The sequence below is a fragment of the Dasypus novemcinctus genome, chromosome 23, assembly GCF_030445035.2.
Source record: "Dasypus novemcinctus isolate mDasNov1 chromosome 23, mDasNov1.1.hap2, whole genome shotgun sequence".
Classification (NCBI taxonomy): Eukaryota; Metazoa; Chordata; class Mammalia; order Cingulata; family Dasypodidae; genus Dasypus; species Dasypus novemcinctus.
The window spans coordinates 31,093,264-31,113,990 of NC_080695.1; the positions used below are offsets into that span (position 1 = coordinate 31,093,264).

General features: G+C 46.5%; 1 protein-coding gene across 1 annotated transcript in view; it reads left to right on the top strand.

Annotated features, from left to right (window-relative positions):
* Nucleotides 1-20,727, top strand: part of GTF3C1 (general transcription factor IIIC subunit 1) — a 93,678-nt gene that overhangs the window by 42,916 nt on the left and 30,035 nt on the right. The window contains exons 7-19 of the mRNA XM_004450467.4: nt 3,262-3,429; nt 5,000-5,115; nt 6,215-6,506; nt 7,066-7,283; nt 9,844-9,980; nt 11,144-11,297; nt 13,785-13,888; nt 14,639-14,823; nt 16,269-16,547; nt 16,816-16,961; nt 17,950-18,047; nt 18,552-18,648; nt 18,755-18,932. Coding sequence (XP_004450524.2) covers nt 3,262-3,429; nt 5,000-5,115; nt 6,215-6,506; nt 7,066-7,283; nt 9,844-9,980; nt 11,144-11,297; nt 13,785-13,888; nt 14,639-14,823; nt 16,269-16,547; nt 16,816-16,961; nt 17,950-18,047; nt 18,552-18,648; nt 18,755-18,932 — 2,172 coding nt within the window. The remainder of the gene's footprint in view (nt 1-3,261; nt 3,430-4,999; nt 5,116-6,214; nt 6,507-7,065; nt 7,284-9,843; nt 9,981-11,143; nt 11,298-13,784; nt 13,889-14,638; nt 14,824-16,268; nt 16,548-16,815; nt 16,962-17,949; nt 18,048-18,551; nt 18,649-18,754; nt 18,933-20,727) is intronic.

The following is a 20,727-nucleotide window of genomic DNA, read 5'->3' on the forward strand; positions in this document are numbered from 1 at the left end:
GTGGTAGCAGAGGTGAGAATGACAAACCGACTTGGGGATGTGAGAATCAGAAGCTCTGAAGGCTGAGAGGAATTTTTCCCTTCTTTGCCCTTTAAGTTCATGAGTGTACTAGAATCGTGCCTCCTCTTCCACTTGTATTTATTTTGAAGGCTGTTCTGTGTGTCTTTTCCTGGCTAATTAGCCCCTTAAGGAAGTTAAAAAGGAGTGGAAGAAATAACGCTGGATTACTGGCTGAGAGAATGTGGAGTCTGCCTCCCCTAAGTGCTGTTTTGTGACTGCTCACGCAGAAGGCAGCATCTCTTCACCCGGTCACTCGTTGCTCTTAGTTCACATCCACGTCTTTGAATTAGGAGCTGTATATCATCCAGGGTTTAGAATCAGACTGCCTAGTAAATCCCAGCTCCACGCTTGCTAAGGAGCTCGGAATCTGGGCAAGTGGCTTAGGTCCTCAGTGTTCTAATGTGAAATGGGGATTATAGCATCTCAGGCTGTGGTAAAGAAGAGCTTGTACAATACAGGTGGAGAGCTTAGAGCAGAGGCCAGGGTGTAGTACCAGGTCAGTAGATAGCAATATTTTTATCATTAGGAGCAAGAGGTGCTCTTGTGAATGCCATTTTAGGGGCAAGATAGGAGGATTTGGGAAGGGCATGAATAGAAGGCAGGGAGTTCACAAGGAAAATAGCCTGGGGGTCAGTTTGTGCCTGTGTGCCTGGCATGCTGGTCAGCAGCACAAACCAACCGAGGTTTGGGAAATCCCTGCTGCTTTCACCTGTTGGTGCTAGAAGGAAACCACAAAGGGAGCCCAGCACAGTACCCAGTCCCAGTTACCCAGCCTTGAAATGGGTTTCGCCTATTCAGATGGGCCCAAGAGTCCCCTTGTCCCCACTCTTGTTTGCTTTAGGCTCCTCTCCCATCATGGGAGAGAGAAATGAAGGGAGAGGGCAAAGGAAAAGCTGTGGGACTGCAAGAGAAGCCAAGAATGCCTGGCAGGAGCAAAAAGAAGCTGAGGCACTAAAAGGCCTACACTGTGGCTGAGGCTTTATGTTTCTTCTAATGAAAAATCCAGGGCTGGGGGATTTTCTGTCACTGAGGAGTGGAAGGGGAAATCAGTACCAAGCAAGTGTCTGAGAGCCACAGAAGCTGCCTGTGCTTCTGCTAACCATTTTGCCTCAGGCCAGCCCTCCCAGAGGATTCTGGAAGGTCAGCACAGGTTCCTTTGCAAACAGCTGAAGCTTACCTTGAAGGCTAAGTCTTTGATGATCTCAGGGCACTGAGGTGGGTTATTGTTGTGAACTTCACCCACAAGCCGGGTGCTCTGTCCTCACGAGAATACCCTGCTCAAGAATGGGTGGCTGAACCTTATTTTCCACAGAAGTCAGTATACAGTGCTCTCACATGGGCTTTTCATACCTGGCAGGTAAGCCACTTTACCTAGTGGCTTAAAACAACACATTTATTATTTTATAGTTCTCAAGTCCTAAGTGTGAAATGAGTTTCACTGGGCTAAAATTGAGGTATCAGCAAGACTGTGTTCTTTTTGGAGGTTCTAGAGAGAAACTTTTCCCTGACTTTTCTAACTTGTAGAAGCCACCTGCATTCCTTGGCTCATGCCCCTATTCCATCTTCAAAGCCAGCAGCTTCGCATCTGTCTCTCTCTCTCTCTGACCCTCCTGCTTCTCTCCTCTAAAGACTCTAGTGATTACATTGGGCCTACCTAGAAAGGCCAAGATCATTTCCCCATCTCAGGGTCCTTCACTTACAGCTGCAGTCTCCTTTACCATGGAAGGCATAGTGAGTTGAAGAATGGTTTCTGGAAAAGATTTGTCCACATCCTAATCCCCAGAACCTGTGAATATTGCCGTGTTTGGTGAAACGGTCTTTGCAGATGTAATTAAGTGAAGGCTCATTGGATTATGCAATGACAAGGTTCCTTATGAGAGTCACCAGAGAAGAGGAGGAGGCAGTGTGACTACGGAATGACAGGGCCAGCAGCCACCAGAAACCAGAAGAGGCAAAGAATGGAAAAACCTCCACAGGAAGCATGGCCCTACCCACCCCTGGATTTAGAACTTCTGGTCTCCAGAACTGTCAGAAAATAAATCTCTATTGTTTTAAGCTACCCACTCTGTGGTAATTTGGTATAACAGCCACAGGAAGTGAACAAGTCAACAAGTACCAGGGATGAGGGTGTGGATGTCTTTGAGGGACCCAACTCTGCCTCCAGCAACATCCTCTCTCATAGGACATCTCAGTGCAGACTCACTTCTCCCACGTCACAGCCTTGCCCGAGTAACCTAGCCCCTGTCACGTACTAGCTTTGGGAAACTTGGGGAAGCTATTTAACCCCTCTGTACCTCAGTTTCTTCATCTGTAGAATGTCTCCTGGGATCTAATGAGTTAACACATGGAAAGCTTCAAGGTAGTCTTGATTTTCCTTATGCCTATATAGTCCTTGTCTATCTATATACACATCTTCCCTGGTTATACCCATAGGTCCAGGCTTGTTATTTTTCCATATCCTACCTTTGTAGGTTGCATTCGAGGCACAGTGTGATGATCTGAAGGCAGATAACAGTCTGTACAGGATGTGGAATGGTGGGGTACTACCACTTAGTCCCCATTGTTATTTTTTAAAGATTTTTCATTAAAGCTAATGTTATAAAGAGTCCTATAGTGGACTGTTTAGCACTTTGTAGCTTTTTGAAATATTTTGGACATAAATTCCCCACTCTTGGAATCACTGGGTTCAGGGGTATGAATGTTAGTCCCTTGGAATACTCTGGAAGGTCTGAAGAACTCATCTGCACTGCTGCCACAACCTTCTCGGCTTTGGGTATTAATTTAAAAGAAAAAAGTTCACTCAACAAATGTTGCCTGCTGTGTGCCCAGCCCTGTCCTGCGTGCCGGGGAGACAATGTGGAAAGACTGGCGTGTTTCCCAACATTTCCCACGGCCCTGGGGCTGGTCACCAGCAGAAGGTTGCTGTTTATTAGGGAAAAATGGCATCTTGTTATTCCTTTCATTTCCATTTCTTTGTTCACTGATTATACTAAAAACAAAAAGTCGTTTCAGTGGAATAAATTTGCAAGTCTCATGCCCTGAGATGTTCAGTTTTAAATGTTGCAGGCTTGACGATGTGTGTGTCCTTTCTTTGAAGCTCTATTTCTGCCTTAGTTTGCTGTAATCATTTCAGGACCCCCACCACTCCCACATGCAACACTTTCTTTACTCACTGATGGAAAACATGTGCTTGTATTCCAGGGACTGATGTCATGGTCCGCTGCCTCAAGCTGCTAAAGGAGTTCAAACGGAAGGTTGAAGATGACCATGACCAGGATGACGATGATGACGAGGAGGTCATCTCCAAGGCAGTGCCACCGGTGGACATCGTGTATGAGCGTGACATGCTCACACAGACCTACGAACTTAGTAGGTCTAGTTTGCGCATCAGCTTCAATATGTTCAGCAAGTGTTTAGTCCAGAAATTTTGACCTATATGAAAGAGAACTCTACTGTTGAGAATGTAATTCAGTGGGAAGCAGCTCAGTACCCTTGAAAAGTTTAGGCTTTTGGCTCAGGTTTGTGTTTCAGTCCTCACTCTGCCTTTTGTTAGCTCTATTGCTTCACCGTGGTCTCGGGCCTCAGTTCCCTCATTGTAAAAAGGGGATAACAAACTAGTACATTAGGAGGACTAAACACGGAATGGGAAGATTAAAACAGTATAGTGCCTGGTATATAACAAGCACTCAGAAAAAGGAGCTGTTGGTATGAGTCTTTAAAGATTTGAAAGCCATTTACCACACCAAATTGATCTGAAGTCACTGCAGCTGGGAATTCAAGTGATGAAGGAGGAAACCATCACTTTCCATTCCTCCCCAGTTCCCTAGAGCCCCTAAAATCCACATAAGAAGCATTGACCCAGTGCTATAAGTAGTGGTGTTCTCAGGTCCATGGAGACAGGTGGGACAGGGTAAAAGGTGAAGTGGCTGCAGGAGATCTGATTCTGCTGGCAGGTAAGAAGCTGCACTCTACATCAGTGCAGCCTTTTTGAGGGGAGAGGTGTGGGAGGTTGTTGTTTGGCAGTTTTGATCAACTATTATCTCCCAGAGCAGATCCTTGGAACAAACTTTGGGGAAAACTGCCTTCAACCCCGTCTCCTCCCACTGCCTGCCTTTAGCATGTTACTGTCTAATTCAGTGTAGGAGTACATCCTGTCATCTCTCCATTCCAAGGTCTGTCTTCATACGTGTGTAGTAGAGCAAAACCTCCTTTATCTAGAGTGATTTTACCTGGCAACTCAGTCACAAAGCTTGCCACAAAGTCTATCCTAATTCATGTACTTTACTGGTGGAATTCTCTTTTCTAGAGTTCCCAGACTCCTTTTAGTAAATTGAAAAAGGGCTTCTTAGAGGCAGATACAGTAAAACTATTGAGAAATGATAGCTCATAGTAGGACAAATGCTGACAAACAATAAAGAGCAAGTATTAGCTATCTGCTAGTCAACACAGGGCTAAACAGCATCTCTTGCCATAGGCCCCCACCTTGACTCTTACAGAACAATCAATAATCAGTGTCCATAATGCTTCTGAGTCTACCCAAAAGAACAGGGAAATGAAAAAGTACACATTCAAAAAAACTGCTTAAAAATTATTTTGATGCTTCTTAAAAGAATCTCTTTCAGTTGTCTGGAAAAGTTCATTCATGTGAATGAGCTCATTTCCTGCTGCTGGATAAAAACTGGAACTTAGTAGATCAGTAGTTGATTGCTTGTCATTTAGTGGTTTCACCCGGAAGAGTCAGATAGCACTCAAAAAATGAGCTATCAGTATTATTATACAAAGATTCTGGGAGGGGGAAAGAGTGAAAAGGTATATTTTATTCTGTTTCTCGACTTCACCACATTGAAATGTCTATGCTTAAAAGGAGCAGGGATTTATTTGACTTGTGTAGAGCAACAACTTTACAGTGCTTGGGGTTCATGTGTGTTGCTTAATACAGTTGAGCGCAGAGGCACTAAAGGAATTTCCCAAGCTGAAATCCGAGTGGCGATGAACGTGGGAAAACTGGAAGCAAGAATGCTGTGTCGCCTTCTTCAGAGATTCAAAGTTGTCAAGGTAACATTGCAAGTCATCTCACTCAACTCCTTGACTTTGGATGTGTGTTTGTGAAGGAATGCCTCAGAGTATCTGAACACTAGACAGACCTGCCCTTTCTGTCCAGGAGGTGGAAGGGCTGCCTAGGGGCTGGATACAGCCTATAGCATGGGTGTCCCACCCTCACTGTGGTTTCAGTTAGTCTCCTCTTTTTTTTTTCATTGACTTGTCAGAAGGAAATGTGGCAGCACCTGGAGCACACTCTGATGTGAGGACAGTCAACTGCGGCTGACTCGAGCGATTGTGCTCCAGGTCTCCACAATCCCCACCTGCCCTCCCACCCCTGTGCTACGTACCTGGCTTCTAGGGATACTGAGTTGGTGGTGACCTCTAACTGTGCATGTCTGTCATTCACCTTTTGTAATCAGAACCTGAGAGCTTATTCCTTTATGTCCCCAGTCTCCTCTTGCCCTTTTCTGGCATTTTGCTGCCAAGCAGTATTAGAGTTAAGCTAATGACTGTAGAACACTTAGCCCTGTCCCTGGCATGTGATTGGTGCATCCAAGATATTGGCTCTTTCTCTCATAAAATCGTTCCAGAGAGAGCCCATTCCCCTGTCCTGGAAGATAAACTGAAGTGACCTTGCCATCATTCTCAGTGGCAATGGCTGAATGGGCTGGTCTCCTCCAGGCCCTGACTCGCCAGCCTACAGCAATGGTTCTAAACAGTTGGGTTCTATGTAACAACAAGCACTTAATGCTGACCCACCATTTCTCTGGGGCCAAGTCCTGTACGAGACCCTGGGATTACATGGAAGACAGTGAGGGCCCTTGTCCTTTTGAAGCTCTTGGTCTCAAGGAAACACACATTCAGGATTGCGATTTAGGAAGCCATCTCTGACAGGCCTGTGGAGGCAGGACCTGAGGGATGAGGAGACAAGAAGACTCATGAGGGAGTGTCAGTGGGGCCTGACCTGAGGCCCTGGCAGTGAGCTGGAGGAGATGCAGGGGAATGCAGGGGCCAGTGGGGAGACGGAGGCTCACACCCTCGGGTCACATGAGTGCCTGTGGGTTATGACACCCCTTCTTGAGCACAATTAAACACATCTAATCCCTGCCAGGGATTCATGGAAGATGAAGGTCGGCAGCGGACCACCAAGTACATCTCCTGCGTTTTTGCAGAAGAGAGCGACCTTAGCCGGCAATATGAAAGAGAGAAAGCGCGCAGTGAGCTCCTGACCACAGTGAGCTTGGCCTCGGTGCAGGAGGAAGACACTTTCCTGTCCGAATCGGACAGCGAGGAGAGCAGCAGCAGCAGCAGCAAGAGGAAAGGCAAAGGGTCGCAGGGGGACACGAAGTCCTCCTCGAGCGTCAGTCTCAGGACTCGGCTGCATCATTCCACCCCGAACAAGGGTAGGCAGTGTTCTTGGGTGGGGGTGACAGCCAGGAGGTGTGCGCTGCTGCTCAGCACCTTGCTCAGCTCAGCAAGCATGTGAGCATCTCCTTGGGGCTGCCCTGATTTGGGTCTGATGGTGTCACCTGTAACGTATAATCATAAGTTTGGAGGAGATGTCCTGTCAGCCCTGTAGTCAGTCTCCTGGTTGCTTGCATGTCAGTTCTTGGCAAATCTTTGTTTGCTACATTTTATTATTATTATTGAAAGGATGGGGATTCCATAAATTTCCTCCTCTGTCCAGTAATCTCTATCAGAACCCCTCAATTTACTTTACTTTAGTGATAGAAGACCTTTTTAGGCATGGAGGGTGGTACTGATGACAGATTTGTAAATCCAGTACCTGGCTAAGAGGAGGGGCTTCAAGCTTGCTTGCTCCTCTGCTTTAGTCTTTAAACTTGCTTTAAGTCGAGTCTTTGCTCTGCATGGGTCTGCTCTGTGTGCCAAGCATAAATACCCTCTCGCTTTCCCCCTCGATATGGCCCCGACGCATCCATCCCTGCCTGTCCTCTGCCACAGGTGGGTGGAAAATCCTGAACCTGCACCCATTGAAGAAGCAGCTGCCTTCCTCCTCAGCTGTTGCTGAGGAGAAAGCCTGGCAGAGCTCTGTCGGCGGGGACAGTCTCCTGGATACCAGCAGCTCCTCAGATGCCCCCGTGTCCTTTGGCTCCCATTGCGTGGACAGCAACAGTGGGGACATTGCAGTGATTGAAGAAGTCAGGCTTGAAAACCCAAAGGTCAGTGCTCACAGTGGCAATGCATTTTCTCTGCTAAGGATCCTGTGGAAGGTGCGTGTCAGCCTTAGCGTATATGTGCTGAAAAATTACGGTGACTACACGGGCAGTCGTAGTAAGAGGTCCAGTGCCAGGGGCTTGCCCTGTGCCAAGGAGTGGGCCAGGAGCATGCCAGGGTGTGCTGCTCATTCACATGCCACCTCCACACAGTCCATGCCCTTATGCAGTATTCTGTGTCTAGCAACTTACGCTTTTTATTAAACTTATTTTAGAGCGCAAATTTGTATTGCTACTTTAGATCAGTTGTTCTCAGTCTGGGCCAATTTATTTCTGCAGGGGTCTGGAGACATTTTTGATTGTCATGACTGGGGGAGTAGGATGCTGGCTGGCATCTGAGTAGAGGCCAGGGCATGCTGCTAAACGCCTGACAGCACGTAGGACAGCCCCCCACAACAGACTGTTATTGCACCCCAAATGTTCAACAGTGCCTAGGTTAAGAAACCCTTCCTAAATGAAAGGCTAGTCTTATTTCCCATATAAAGAAGATAACCATAAAAATAGATAAAACCAATAAAAACAAAATTCTGTTAATACATTCTGGCCAGATACTGTCGTGTGTCAAGATGTTAAAGATGGGCTAGAATAAAACCAATACTTTTTCATCAATATAGTTAGAAGCATTAAAAGATAATTGGCCTAGAAACGTCTTTCTCAGTATTTGATTCAGTTCCCCAATAGCCTTTATCACCTGAAAGTGCCTCAGATATTGCCAGTGGCTCCTCTTACACTTTGGGAGACCATCTTAGGGGATAAGACACCTAACACAGCATAGATCTGTGATCAGCGGTGGCTGCTGCTGCCATACGGGCTCCACAAGCACCCTGTAAGCTAGAGACCAGCTGTGGTTTATGATGAGGATGGTGAGGCCCCACAGGTCTGAGTAGCCTGCTCAGTCAGTGGCATCATGAGGATTTAAACCCATGTGTGCCAAGTGTCCTGCCCGAACTGTGGTTCAGTCTCTGCTGTGGAGGCCTGTGCTTTGGAAATACCCCTGTAGCAGAAGGGTGAGGGGAAGGGATTGGGGTGGGGAAGGAGGTTTTCTCTGGATTTTTCTAGGCCCTTTTTCCCTTTCCTATTCATTGGATGCCATCAATCTCCTGAGTCATGATAGGCATTGTCTCTAAGTAAAGAACCTGGGTCTGTCAGCAGGGGGATCCCAATAGGTACGGGTCTTACCTGCCTTCCTCATCCCATCTCCCCACATCTCCAGCAATGCATTCTCTCCAGGTCCTAGGATTACCAGCCACCCATTTCCTAACTCCAGGTATTGCAAAACTCGGCCTCTTCCTCTTGAAAATCCCTTCCCAGAATCTGGCAGAATCTTGCCCTTCTTTGTGTATACCTTGCTAAGAAGAGTGGTCTGAACTACTCTCTGTAGTTCTTTGCAGAGTGTGTTTTCACCTTTACTCTCTAGGAGCCCTATGAAAGAGACCAGGCTCTCCTCTAAAGCATTCACTCTGAAACAGGCAAAGGAGGGCACAGGTAGTTCTGCCAGTCTTGAGACCCTTCTTGAATCTTTGAGTTTGTTACTCCTTTCCCCTTCTCATGTAAGAATTATGCCTCGTCCTGAGCTCCAGTCAGTCCACAGAAGAGTGCATTGGCATCTGGCTGTTCTAACACCATCGCCAAGTAACCTCCTTGAGCAAGTTCTCATTGTCCCAAAAGTGCTACTGGCTTGAGGAGGGCATCAAGTGAAACATGCCCTTGGGACTGTCTTGTGACAGCTGATTTGTGCCAAGTGATTTGCAAGGAATAGGTTAGAGTTGGGATTTCCTTTCCATTCAGGTTTCCCATTTGGGATTTAACTCACAGACAGAAATGGACACTTTGGCACAGATAAAAGACAGGCACTGATCTGCTCTCACCTCCCTTTGTCTTCTACTCTCCACTTATACTAATTTACCTACATGAAAAGCTCTACTTAACTTGAAAGCTGTCCCTGCTTACATACCCTATATTTCCATGAAAGATGGCATAGCTTGCTCAATTTGGAGATAGAAGACCATGAGGCAGAGTCCCAGCCTGGCATACAGTCACTCTGTGAGACCCTGGACAGTTAATTAGCCTCACTGAGCCCTGGGTCCCTCTTCTATAAGGTGGGAACATAATAATACAGTTGTTGGGAGTTTTTGATGACCAAAAAGCCTCCTAGAGTGGCATGTAGTTGTCCTCAGCATGTCAGTTCTTCCCTTCCGTTGTGGAGGTAGTAAGTGAAAATGGAAAGGATTCTGTCACTCTTTCAGGAGTTGCTATAGTAGATGCCTCTGATTTCTGTTCTGAAACTAGCTGATCTTTGTAAAGTTCCCCAGAATCCACTGCTATTTCTTCCCTATTCAAAATAGTAAAATAATGGAATCCTGTGGGGGGAAATAGTTTCTTCATTTTCCTTCTGTAAACATGGGAGTAGAAATTCTATAAGGAGGGAAAGTACAGTGGCAGGGTGGTCTCTGGCACCTGAATCTTGCTGAGCCCATTGTCTTATGTGCTTTCCATCCTGTTCTAGGAGAGTAGCAATTCCCAGAAGACTGGCAAGCATGGCCCGGGGCAAGACAAACCCCATGGAACTTACCGACTGCTGAAACGCAGGAATCTGATCATAGAAGCCGTCACCAACCTCCGCTTAATCGAGAGCTTATTCACGTAAGGAATAGTCTGTCTGTCTTGCACTGACAATAATTCTCATACCAATTGGTCATCACAATCACAGAAGTGACTAAGAGGCAGTTAAATCTCTATTCCATTAGAAATTCTGGCACTACCTCTATGTGGTAGAAAGGATTTAGAGTTTGTTCTTGTTATTAATTTAAAATGTAGACATTGAGGAACCTGGGTCCACTAGACAGGGGAAGGATGATTGTGTAAGACAGAACTCAGGGGAAAATACAATTGCCTTTCTCCATGGAAATGTGGAACTAAGGAACAGATAAGAAGAAACTTAGGTAGGTGCTAGCAACAGTTTACAAACTTTGATTTTAGTTCTCCATGGAGTATTTTGTTTAAACAAAATCATGTATGGAAGCAAAAACAGAAGTAGCAGAATGGGGCTGCTGTGTTTGGGCTGGAGAAGAGGCTCTGAACTCCAGTTCAGTCCTGCTGATACACCGTATTACCCCCACCCACTGGAATGGCATCTTCAGGGTTCTGGGGCACATGGTGTAAAAGCCATTGGATCAGAGGAGCCTCACCCTTGAGTCAAGGCACATGAGTTCTGACTCACTTTTTCTCTAACTGGGAGCTGGCAGGGCCATCTGCAGAGACTTTCACCTCAGTCCCCTCTTCATTGAAGTGAAAGGTTTGGTTAAATGTTCTTCATGTCCCTCCCACCTATCATTTTATGACCTGTGGTCTAGAAATAGATCAAAGCAACTCAGTAAGATCTAGAGAGTAAGGCAGATGTAACAAGAAAGGAAGCAGAAGGAGCTTCTGATCTGATCAGTGCAAACTGGGACATTCCTGAGCTGGCTTTTCAATTAGCATGTAGACTTAGCGAAGAAGAGAGATTTCCTCCATGATAGGCTGGTTCTCCTGCCATCAGGGTCGCAAAGCTTGTTATCTCTCTAGTTCCCGGCTCAAGGCTCAGACTGAACCTATTATGAATGGTGGATTGTTTTTAGCTAAATCACTGATCACAAAGAGACATGATCTTTAATAGCTTAAGAAGTTAACCTTGCCAGGGTGAAAACCCCTGTCAGTCCTTCCCCTGTTTCTGCAAGAGACTATTTGTCACACTTTGGGTGCCTGGTGGAGAAAGGCCTTCCATGCTGGGATTGGGAATATTGACAGCTTATTTTGTGACACTCCAGGATTCAGAAAATGATAATGGATCAAGAGAAACAGGAAGGCGTGCCTACCAAGTGCTGTAAGAAGTCCATTGTTCGCTTGGTACGGAACTTGTCTGAGGAAGGGCTCTTGCGACTGTACCGAACTACAGTTATTCAGGATGGCATCAAGAAGAAGGTAACCATGGGCTCTCCTGATGCCCACAAAGCCAGCCTAACACCGTGGGCAACGTTCTTGTCTAGCTTCTCTTGTCATTCATAATCTCAGTTGGTCCTTCATTACCAATAACTGGGAATTCCCTGTTAGGCTCTTAATTTAGGGAGCAAGGGTTATCTCCGTATTAAACAGAAGCTGGAAATGGAAAAGCTCAGTAACTCATTAAGCTCTTCCAGCAATATCCTTTTGTAAAGAAGTTACCTGAGGCAGGGGCTAGCTCTGCAGCTATTCTTAACAGAGGAGGAAAAGTGACAGCAGTTTGCAGCTCAACAAAGGAATGTTGGGAGGAATTAAATAACATTTAGGCAGTGGAAAATTTTAGGCTAAGCAGCAAGGTCATTTTCCACAGAGATCTGAGGGAACATATCCCGAAGGAAATGATGGCGGCATTTCAATTAGGATGCGCTGCTGGGGTTATCCAGTGGGGAGCAATACATCTCTTCTGTCTTCATTTATCTGTTCCCATAAAATTTAAGGTTTGGGGCCATTCCCATGGCAACTGTGGTTCAGCTGCTTTGCACATATTCTAAAGCATAAATTTTTCAGGGTCAGAGTAATTTGAGATGTGCAGCTGGGTCCTAGAACGAAAGGGGCGATGCTGTGGGGACAGTCACTTTTAATTTTCTAACCTTTTTTTTTCTTTATTACTACATTTTAAATACCTGCCTTAAGAAAGCTCTGCTTTGATATTTTGTTTTCTTAATAAGCTGACAAGGTCATTTTTTAAAAAAACTTTATCTTATAAGAAATTTGAAAAATACAGAGCAATACAAAAAATGACTTAAATACTTTGTGCCGTTCCAAGTTGACAGCCGTCATCATTTATATATATCTATCTGCTGTAAGTCTTTAAAATAAAGCAATGAAGCCCCTTTACCCCATCCCCCTCCCCATCTCCAGCCAGCATGTATCCCCTTGACCAATGGTAGGAGAACCCCGTGCTAAAATATAAAATGCCCCATCCCATCAGCAGCAAAACACCTCTGATTTCTGCTAATCTCCAAAGTGCTTTTGTGTCAGATTTGGGACTTTCACGCTTCACAGGATAGCAACCGAGGGCAAGAAACCTCCCCCAGCTTAGGAGTGGAGAGGGCGGGCCCCCTGGCATAATATCAGCTGTGTCCTGGCTCCTGTTTGTCGCCCCATCTGCCAGGCCATACCAGAGTGCAGGGGATGAGGGCAGCAGATGGCCAACAGGGATCCCGGAACCTCAGAAACAAAAGTGCCAGGAAGGAGCCCATTTGCCACAGGTACCCCTACAGTAGCCCATTTTTCCATCTGGAAAGGGCTGTGATAATGCATGTTTGCCTCTAGAATAGACTTAAGTTCCTCGATAGGACTTTCTCTGGCATCCAGAACCCTCCAATCTGCTGGGTCTGTGTTGCCTGGAGTTGACATGGACTAGCTTTAGCCTTGACCTTTGCTGCGTTCTGCTCTGTCTGCTGGGCCTTTGAGAAGTTTGCTGGGCCCCTTGGCTGTATTTTCTTTGAGCCATACTTTTCAGTTCTCTGAGATGTTGCCTAACTGAATCTCCTCGGAAAGCACAAAATGTTGACAGGGCAGGAGGTGGGTCCCATTTCACAAATGAGTGAAGAGGCTGAGCCATGAAAAGAGCTTGTTCCATGCTGCCAAACTTCCTTGGCCCATTTCTGGCCACACAGCCTGCTGGCAAGAATTGACACAGTTTCAGAAGCCTTACCTTTTTCTTTCCAGCTAAAGGCACACACAAGGAAGAAACCTGGCACTCTGGGTGCCCAGGCCATCATACTTTGCCATCCACTGTATCACTGTCAAACTCATACCTATTTTGCTGAATTCCACTTCTCTCTGCTGGGCATTAAAATTGTTTCCCTTCCACACAGGTTCCCCTTTTCATCCTATGTATCTTTCATGAAATGATAACCACCTTAACTGTTCAACTTCAGTACCTTGGAAAAAGTAAAACAACAAAAGCAGCTCTGTATCCTCTGCCAGTTTGTTTAGAAGCATGGCTGGCAGGAGTTCCATGCTGGCACTCTCAGTGAGGGGAGAGTAATGAAAGCTGCTTACCTTTACCAGGTCGAAGCCCTCAGGATTCCTGAACAACTGTGGGAAACTCTCTGATAGCAGTAGTGGGCATCAGGAGCCATCCACCAGATAGCCAGTGGGCTGTAACCATCCAGCAAGGGTACTGCAGGATGAACGCTCTCGTTCTAAGCCAGGGTTCCTCACCTGAGCACAGTGGCCTCTTTCGTAATAGTGGAGCTTTATCATTCAGTCCTTCAGGGGTTTTGATGCCAGTAGGTGGAACAGCGAACTGTTTAGCACATTTCCCTTCAATCTGGTAATTGTCTTTTGGAAATGTTAATGGAAACAGGTCTAACCATTGCTCAGCTAAAGAAGGGGGCCATGGAACTAAGTCTCCTCCACTCCACCCACCCTTCGGGGTGCTCCTTCCCCTCTGTGCAGGTGGATCTGGTTGTACACCCGTCCATGGACCAGAATGACCCTCTGGTGAGAAGCGCCATTGAGCAGGTCCGCTTCCGGATCTCCAACTCCAGCTCAGCAAACAGGCAAGTAGCAGAGCCCACCGAGAATCCATCCTAAAGCAGTTTTCCAGAAAGCCCTGTTTATACTTGTGGGAGGTCAGTAAGTTTGTTGATATAGGGTGTGGGGTTCAGGATCCTGTAGTCTAAAAGAGGATCCACTTTTGGTTTCTTTAAGAAAAAAACAGCCTAATTCTCTTCTGTCTCATAGAGCACCCCAAGTCCCAGGCCCTGTGATGGTGAAATTTGCTCAGTCTCATGATGTCCTCTTAAGTGATTCTGGATGCCTTCCTGAGGTCTTCTCTGATTTTATTCATAAACCATCTAATGGGCAGAGAGGAAATTTGGGATTTGGAAACAGTTCTTAGCTGGGTCTGAAACTAGCGGCTACTTATGGGCAGGCTGAGGGCTGGATCTGGCTTGCAGATTTTGTTTTATGTCTGCTCTGTATTCCCAATTTCATAAATTTGATTAAATTACTGCTTTCTAGCATTTATGAAAATGTCCAAAGATTTAACACACAGGGCTCTTTTTTGCAGGATAGCAGCTTCCCCACAGGTGGGGGTGTACATTCTAGGTCCCCCCAGCCCCTGCCACTCTGAGGTGTCTTTGTGCTCTGGCACATTTTAGTCATTTACATTGTGTGCCTGACCCTTTGGACAGTTAAGTTTGAAATCCCTGGACCAAATTCATCCAACTCATGTGGACAGACCCTGGCCTTTCCCTCAGCCCCGCATTTTCTCAATATGGGATGATCTCTTATATTTGAACCTACAGGGTTAAAGTGTCCCAGCCACCAGTGCGTCAAGGAGAGGCAGAAGAAGAAAATCAAGTAAAAGAGGGCCCAAGTGGATCAGGAGATTCTCACTCGAATGCTTCCTCTAAACCTGAAAGTGGACGGATGAAAAAAACTGATGAGAAAATGGGCATAACCCAGCTTAAAAATTACAACCCTGTTGTAGGTAAAAAGTGGTTTCTCATGAGCATTTTTATTTCATGTGTTGTTTACCTTAAGACATTCAAGTCCCTTGGTGCTACATCTGAGCACTGGGCTGCAGGCAGGAGAATCGAGTCTGAGTCCCAGCATCAGGTTGCCCATCTGCTGAGTGGGGGATTTTTTGCCTGGCATGCCTTCCAAGCCTTCCAAGGCTATTGAGAGACTCAGGTGAAATTATGCTGGTTCACAATATGAGGAATTATTCACAAAGATGAATTCTCTCCACTCCATATCCTTGGGCTGGAGCATTCTGTAAACCATGGAAAATCTCTTCCTCTCCTCACCCGAAACCCCACCACACACACCAGCTGTCACAGTCATGATGAGTCTGAGCACTCCCATAATTTCCCTGGCATCGAGGATCCAGCGAGATTGCTTCCCCCCTTTTCCCATGGAACTGGCCGCTCACAGGTAAACGTGTGGGGCAGGTACAGGGGGCCAGGACTTCGTCTCCAGGATTCTGCTCCTCTCCTGGCCCCATGCATATCTGCTGGCAGATGAGGGCAGATCTGACTTCCTGGGTCACAGACCTCCATCAGGTAGCAACATCCTGCTATGGGACACAACAGGTCCCAAGGACTGCAAATGGAAGAGGTCTTTTGTGTGGCCTTCCTTTCTGAGGGGTCCAGTTACTCAAGCCTGGCCTTACTCTCAAGGTTTTCCAGTTAGAAAGTGGAGTGACTGGAGGGGAAACACGAGCATGAGTGTGTGCAGCTGAACAGCCCAGGTACTTGAGGATATAGGAAGAAGTGGTTTGTTCCTCTGATGGGTGAGGCATGATGGGGAGACAGGGCCTTCTGGTCACTTGTGGTTACCACCCCATTACTATGTCTCCCTTGTCTCACACCTGTCCTCTCATGGGGGAAAGTCATGGAGCACGCTATTTATATCAACAAAGTAAAATACTTTCAAAGAACCTAGGTTTTGGAATATCTTACAGTCCCCACCTTCTCATTCACATTCTGGCCCCCTGGCTCTGCTCTCCTTCTTGCTCTACCCCGTGATGCCAACCTGGCCCTTCCTCATGTGGGTTGGGCTCACCCTTACCTCAGACACAGGGCGTTTGTCTTGGGATGTACACCCCCAGGTACCTGCAGGGCCCACCCCTCACCAACTCAGGACTTCACTCCAAGCCCTCTTTCCCTAGGGCGGCCTTCCCTCATCTCTCTGGAGTATTTCAGCCCTTCTCCTCCTTCCTTGCTTTATTTTCTACATGTTAGCTAGTTCGATCTTACATACTATCTTATGCATTTTATTATTGCTTGTCCTTTCCCACTAGAAGTTCCATGAAGATCAGGATTGTGTCTGTTTAGTCCACTGTCTCCCTGCCCCTGGGATTGGTGGTTTGAATGATTTAAACTGCATTGAATCTTGGATTTTTCAATACCACCCTCTCTCTTTCTTCCCCAGTTCCCGGACTTGGGCGTTCTCTAGGGTTCCTGCCCAAAATGCCTCGCCTGCGGGTGGTCCACGTGTTTCTTTGGTACCTGATCTATGGGCACCCTGACAGCAACTCAGTAGAGAGACCGGAGCTCAGCAGTGAGAAGAAAAATGGCAAGCAAGAGCTCAGCAGGGTGGGAGTCCAGCCCACCTCCGAAAGTGGCTTGGAGGCCTCCTCCAATGCCCCGGCCAAAGATAGCCAAGATGGTGCCAGCTGGGAGGCCGAAGTGGAGCTCACCAAAGAGGCAGGTGAGGCAGGGCAGGCAGGGCACAGCAAGTCCAGAGAGAAACATGACTGTCCCTCACCATGCCTTCTCAATATAGCTCCCTGGTCAAAAAAAAGTCTTAGTCTACACTTCCTGACTCTCTAGCCCCATCTGCTCCTACTTCCTGCCTGAGCAGTGGGGATTTGCCAGAGTTTGTAGTAAGAGGAAGCCAAGAGACCTCCTAGTGAGATAGTATCACCATTGTGGCCAGGGTCCTGACAGTGGGACTGACTTCGATTTTTTTTTCCTAGTTTATGTAGACGAAGCCTCATGGATGCGCTACATCCCTCCCATCCCAGTACACAGGGACTTCGGCTGTGGCTGGGCTCTCGTCAGCGACATTCTTCTCTCTCTGCCCCTCTCCATCTTCATCCAGATTGTGCAAGTCAGCTATAAGGTACTGGCGGCTCCTGAGGCCATCACAGGTCCTGAGGGCTGGTCCCTCGGCTCCAGGCCAGAGAGCCTGCACTCACCTGGTCAAGGGAAAAGACTTTGAGACTTTGAGTTGCCTGGAAGGATGGATGGATGGATGGATCGAAGGAAGGAAATATTTCAGATGTGGAGTTGTTCTGGATGAATAGACAGATGAACAGATAATTAAGGGATAATAATAAAACATGTTGTTTTTAGAAGTTGGGTAAATTTTTTTTAAAAAAGAGAAAAGAGCAATTACCCATGACCTCCTCACTCAGAGACATAATCACTGTTAAAGTTTTTGGTATATTTCCTTCTAGTTTTTTTCCTGTGTGTGTGTGTGTGTGTGTGTGTGTGTGCACGTGCACATGATCTCCCTCAAACTCCCCCCCTTTTTTTAACTGCATTGAGACTATACTGTATTTACTCTTTTATTTACTCTTCTCACTGAACAATAGCTTATTTTCCATATTGATATTAAATATATTCATAGTATTTCTTCTTTGCATGTACTCTGATTTGTTTAACCAGTACTCTATTTTTGGACATTGAAGTTCTAGTAACTTGCTATTATCAATGACATATTGTAAATACCTTTTGGTAGGCATTTTGTAGGCAGCTCCAAGATTTTTTCTTTAAGGCAAGGATAGAAGTAGAGTTAATGCCTTCAGAGGGAATGGCCATTCTTTTTTTTTTTAATATAAATATCTGTTTTGCCATACTGCCCCCCAAAAAAGTTTTTATTTTTAAGCAATTTCTAAGCACACCAGCAGCATCCACCTGTTGGCAGATGGACTGGGAGGGAAGGCTGGGGCACAGGAGGGAGGGGACACTGTCACCATCCAACCAATAGGCAGGTTCAGGGAAACTGCAGTCCAGAAAATAAAATAGTGTTAAGAATTATTTTTTGACGATTCTTGTAATTCACCCTGGCTTTCAGGGTACACTGAACCTGAAAATCACTTCTGCAGGTGGACAACCTCGAGGAGTTCCTGAACGACCCTCTGAAGAAGCACACGCTGATCCGGTTTCTCCCCAGGCCCGTCCGACAGCAGCTTCTGTACAAGAGGTGCGGGCGTTGAAACTGATCAGAGTGGTGTTGGGGCCCAGCAAGTCCCTTCAAGTTAGAATTACAGATCATCATTCCAGAATGAGGAAAAGATTTCTACCTTCCACGTTGTAAACAATAAGGATTTTCATTAATTCAGCCACCTGTGTGCCTTCTCTCCGAAGGACAGGGGCAGATCAAGTGTGGGCTGCTAAACTTTATTCCTTGATTTCAAGGTGCTTTTAAAGTAAAACCAACCGATAAAAACTGCAAACATTAGAGTATTTTTTTCTTTGGGTTCCTTTTGCTCTCTACATCAAGCCCAAGTGCAGAATCAGAGCTCCTGAGTTTAGGAAGGGTAGTTCTGGGCATCGGTGCAGTGCAGGGCTTCCAGTCAGTCCTCCAGGTCCTGCCAGGCGGGAGAGGGGAGAAGCAGTGAGTGGCATCCCTTGGCACAGATGCAGATCCCTGAAGGCAGCAGCGAATGCCATGCCGTTGGGACCTGCCACTCCCCTCTCTTCCCAGGCGGTACATCTTCTCTGTGATGGAGAGCCTGCAGAGGCTGTGCTACATGGGGCTGCTGCAGTTTGGTCCGACAGAAAAGTTCCAGGATAAAGACCAGGTAACGTCTTTCAAGCCCAAATGCCTGATTGTTGAACATGGTCTGCAAACATAAAAGCCTGACACTAAGAGGTAGCCTCTCTCCCTGTCTGCTGACTCTCTTGTAGGTCTTTATCTTCTTGAAGAAGAATGCAGTCATTGTTGACACCACCATCTGTGACCCACATTACAACCTTGCCCACAGCAGTCGGCCTTTTGAAAGACGTCTCTACGTCCTGAACTCAGTGCAAGATGTGGAAAACTATTGGTTTGATCTGCAGTGTGTCTGCCTCAATACCCCGTTAGGTACTGTTTTATCTTTGCTGGACCTCACCACTTTTCCTCCTCTCTGTGGCTCTCCAGGATTTAGAGCTAGAAGAGACCAGAGGGCATGCAGTCTGGAGGTTTTCAGATAACTCCCCAGAGGCCTAAAGGACCTTGGGGCTCCCTCAGAAAGGAGAGCAGTGGATCTTGAGTGGGGAAACCTCCCAGTCCCCCACACCACTTCCATCTTTATGCATTTTTTTAATCAGTAGGTATTTACTGAACACCTACTGCATGACATTTCCCATACCTCTCCATGCAGTGATGAGAAGCCACCCTGCCCCTGCCTTCCTGAGACTTCTACACACATCACAAGAGAAATACAGAGCATATCGAGTGCTGTGGAGGATAATGGGGTGGTGGGAGACACACTTATGATTTGGGGGATATTTTAGATGGGGTGATCAGAAATGCCTTTCCAAGGAGATGTCTGTGCTGATTCCTAAAGAATGATGCTGGCCAGCCATCCGCAGAGCTAGGGAAGAGCAGGGGAAACAAGTGCAAAGGCCCTGAGTCAGGGGAAGGACTTGGCATCTAGGAGAAAAAGAAGAAGCCAGGGGGCTCAGCAGGAGAGTGGCAGGTGAGAGTGGGGAAGTAGGCAAGAGCCAGGTGCTGGGGCCTTGCAGGACATGGTAAAAAGCAACAAGAAACCATGGGATGGTTTTGAGCAAGGGCGTAACATGAGCTCTTATTTTTTTAAAACATCACCTGGCTGCTGGGTGGAGAATGGACTGAGGGGGCCCAAGATGGAAGCAGAGAGGCCAGTTAGAGGGTGTAACTCTTGTCTGAGAAAGAGCTATTTAGGTGGGGGCAGCAAAGAAGGGGAAGGGGCAGGTGTGGGAGGCATTTAGAGGACAGACTTACAGGACTCGACAGGTTGACTAAGCTGGGCTTTCACGTGAGGCCTTTGCCCATATCATTTCCTCCCCCTGAATTGTCCATCCCACCTGTGTTCATCTCGAAAATTGTCACTTCTGCTTCAAGCATCCCCTTTCCAAGAAGCCTTTCCCCCCTCTCCAGCATTTTACTGTTGTCACCTCATTTCATTCTGTGAGCTCCTTGAGCACAGGAAATATTTGGTTCCCATCTATCGAGTCTAGCAAGTGCCGGTATATGTTAGATAGCCTATAAATGTTTCTGGAATGCTCTAGAGCTTCCAGTCCTGTGCTCTTTCCTCTAAGCCAGTCTCCAGCTAGTCTTCTCTTGCCACTGCTACCAAGAGAAAAAGGGTGCCTCATTCAGTTTGCACCTGGGAGAAGTATCCTTTTCCATCCTCCTGTCCCCGAGCTGAAAGATCAGTATTAGACCTTGATTTTTACAGAGTAGGAGTCACACATTTGGTAGAACTATTAAATGTCAACAGGATAATTAGCAGTGGAAGTTAGAACCGTTAATGAGTCCAGAAGCATTTTAGAACAGTGTGTTTCATAGAATTCTTTGGCATTCAGTAGTGAACTAGGCTTTTACCATTTCAGATTTGAAAAGTGCCCTAATCCCCTGAATTTCATACCCAAATAAAATTTTATGAACCAGCATATTATTTGCACCAAAGTTTTCCAGCCTGACAATTGGTGAATTTCCATCCCCCATTAGCACTCCTGAGGAGAAACATTGGAGCCTTGTTTAGTCCATTAGTAGGCACCGATTGTCGATTCAGTCAACAAACATTTGAGGAGGTTCTGACCCAAGCACTGGTAAAGAAACATCTGATGTTAAGATCTAATGATCATTGAGAACATTAAACGATAGTGTGCAGAAGAATGCTGGTTACCGGCTC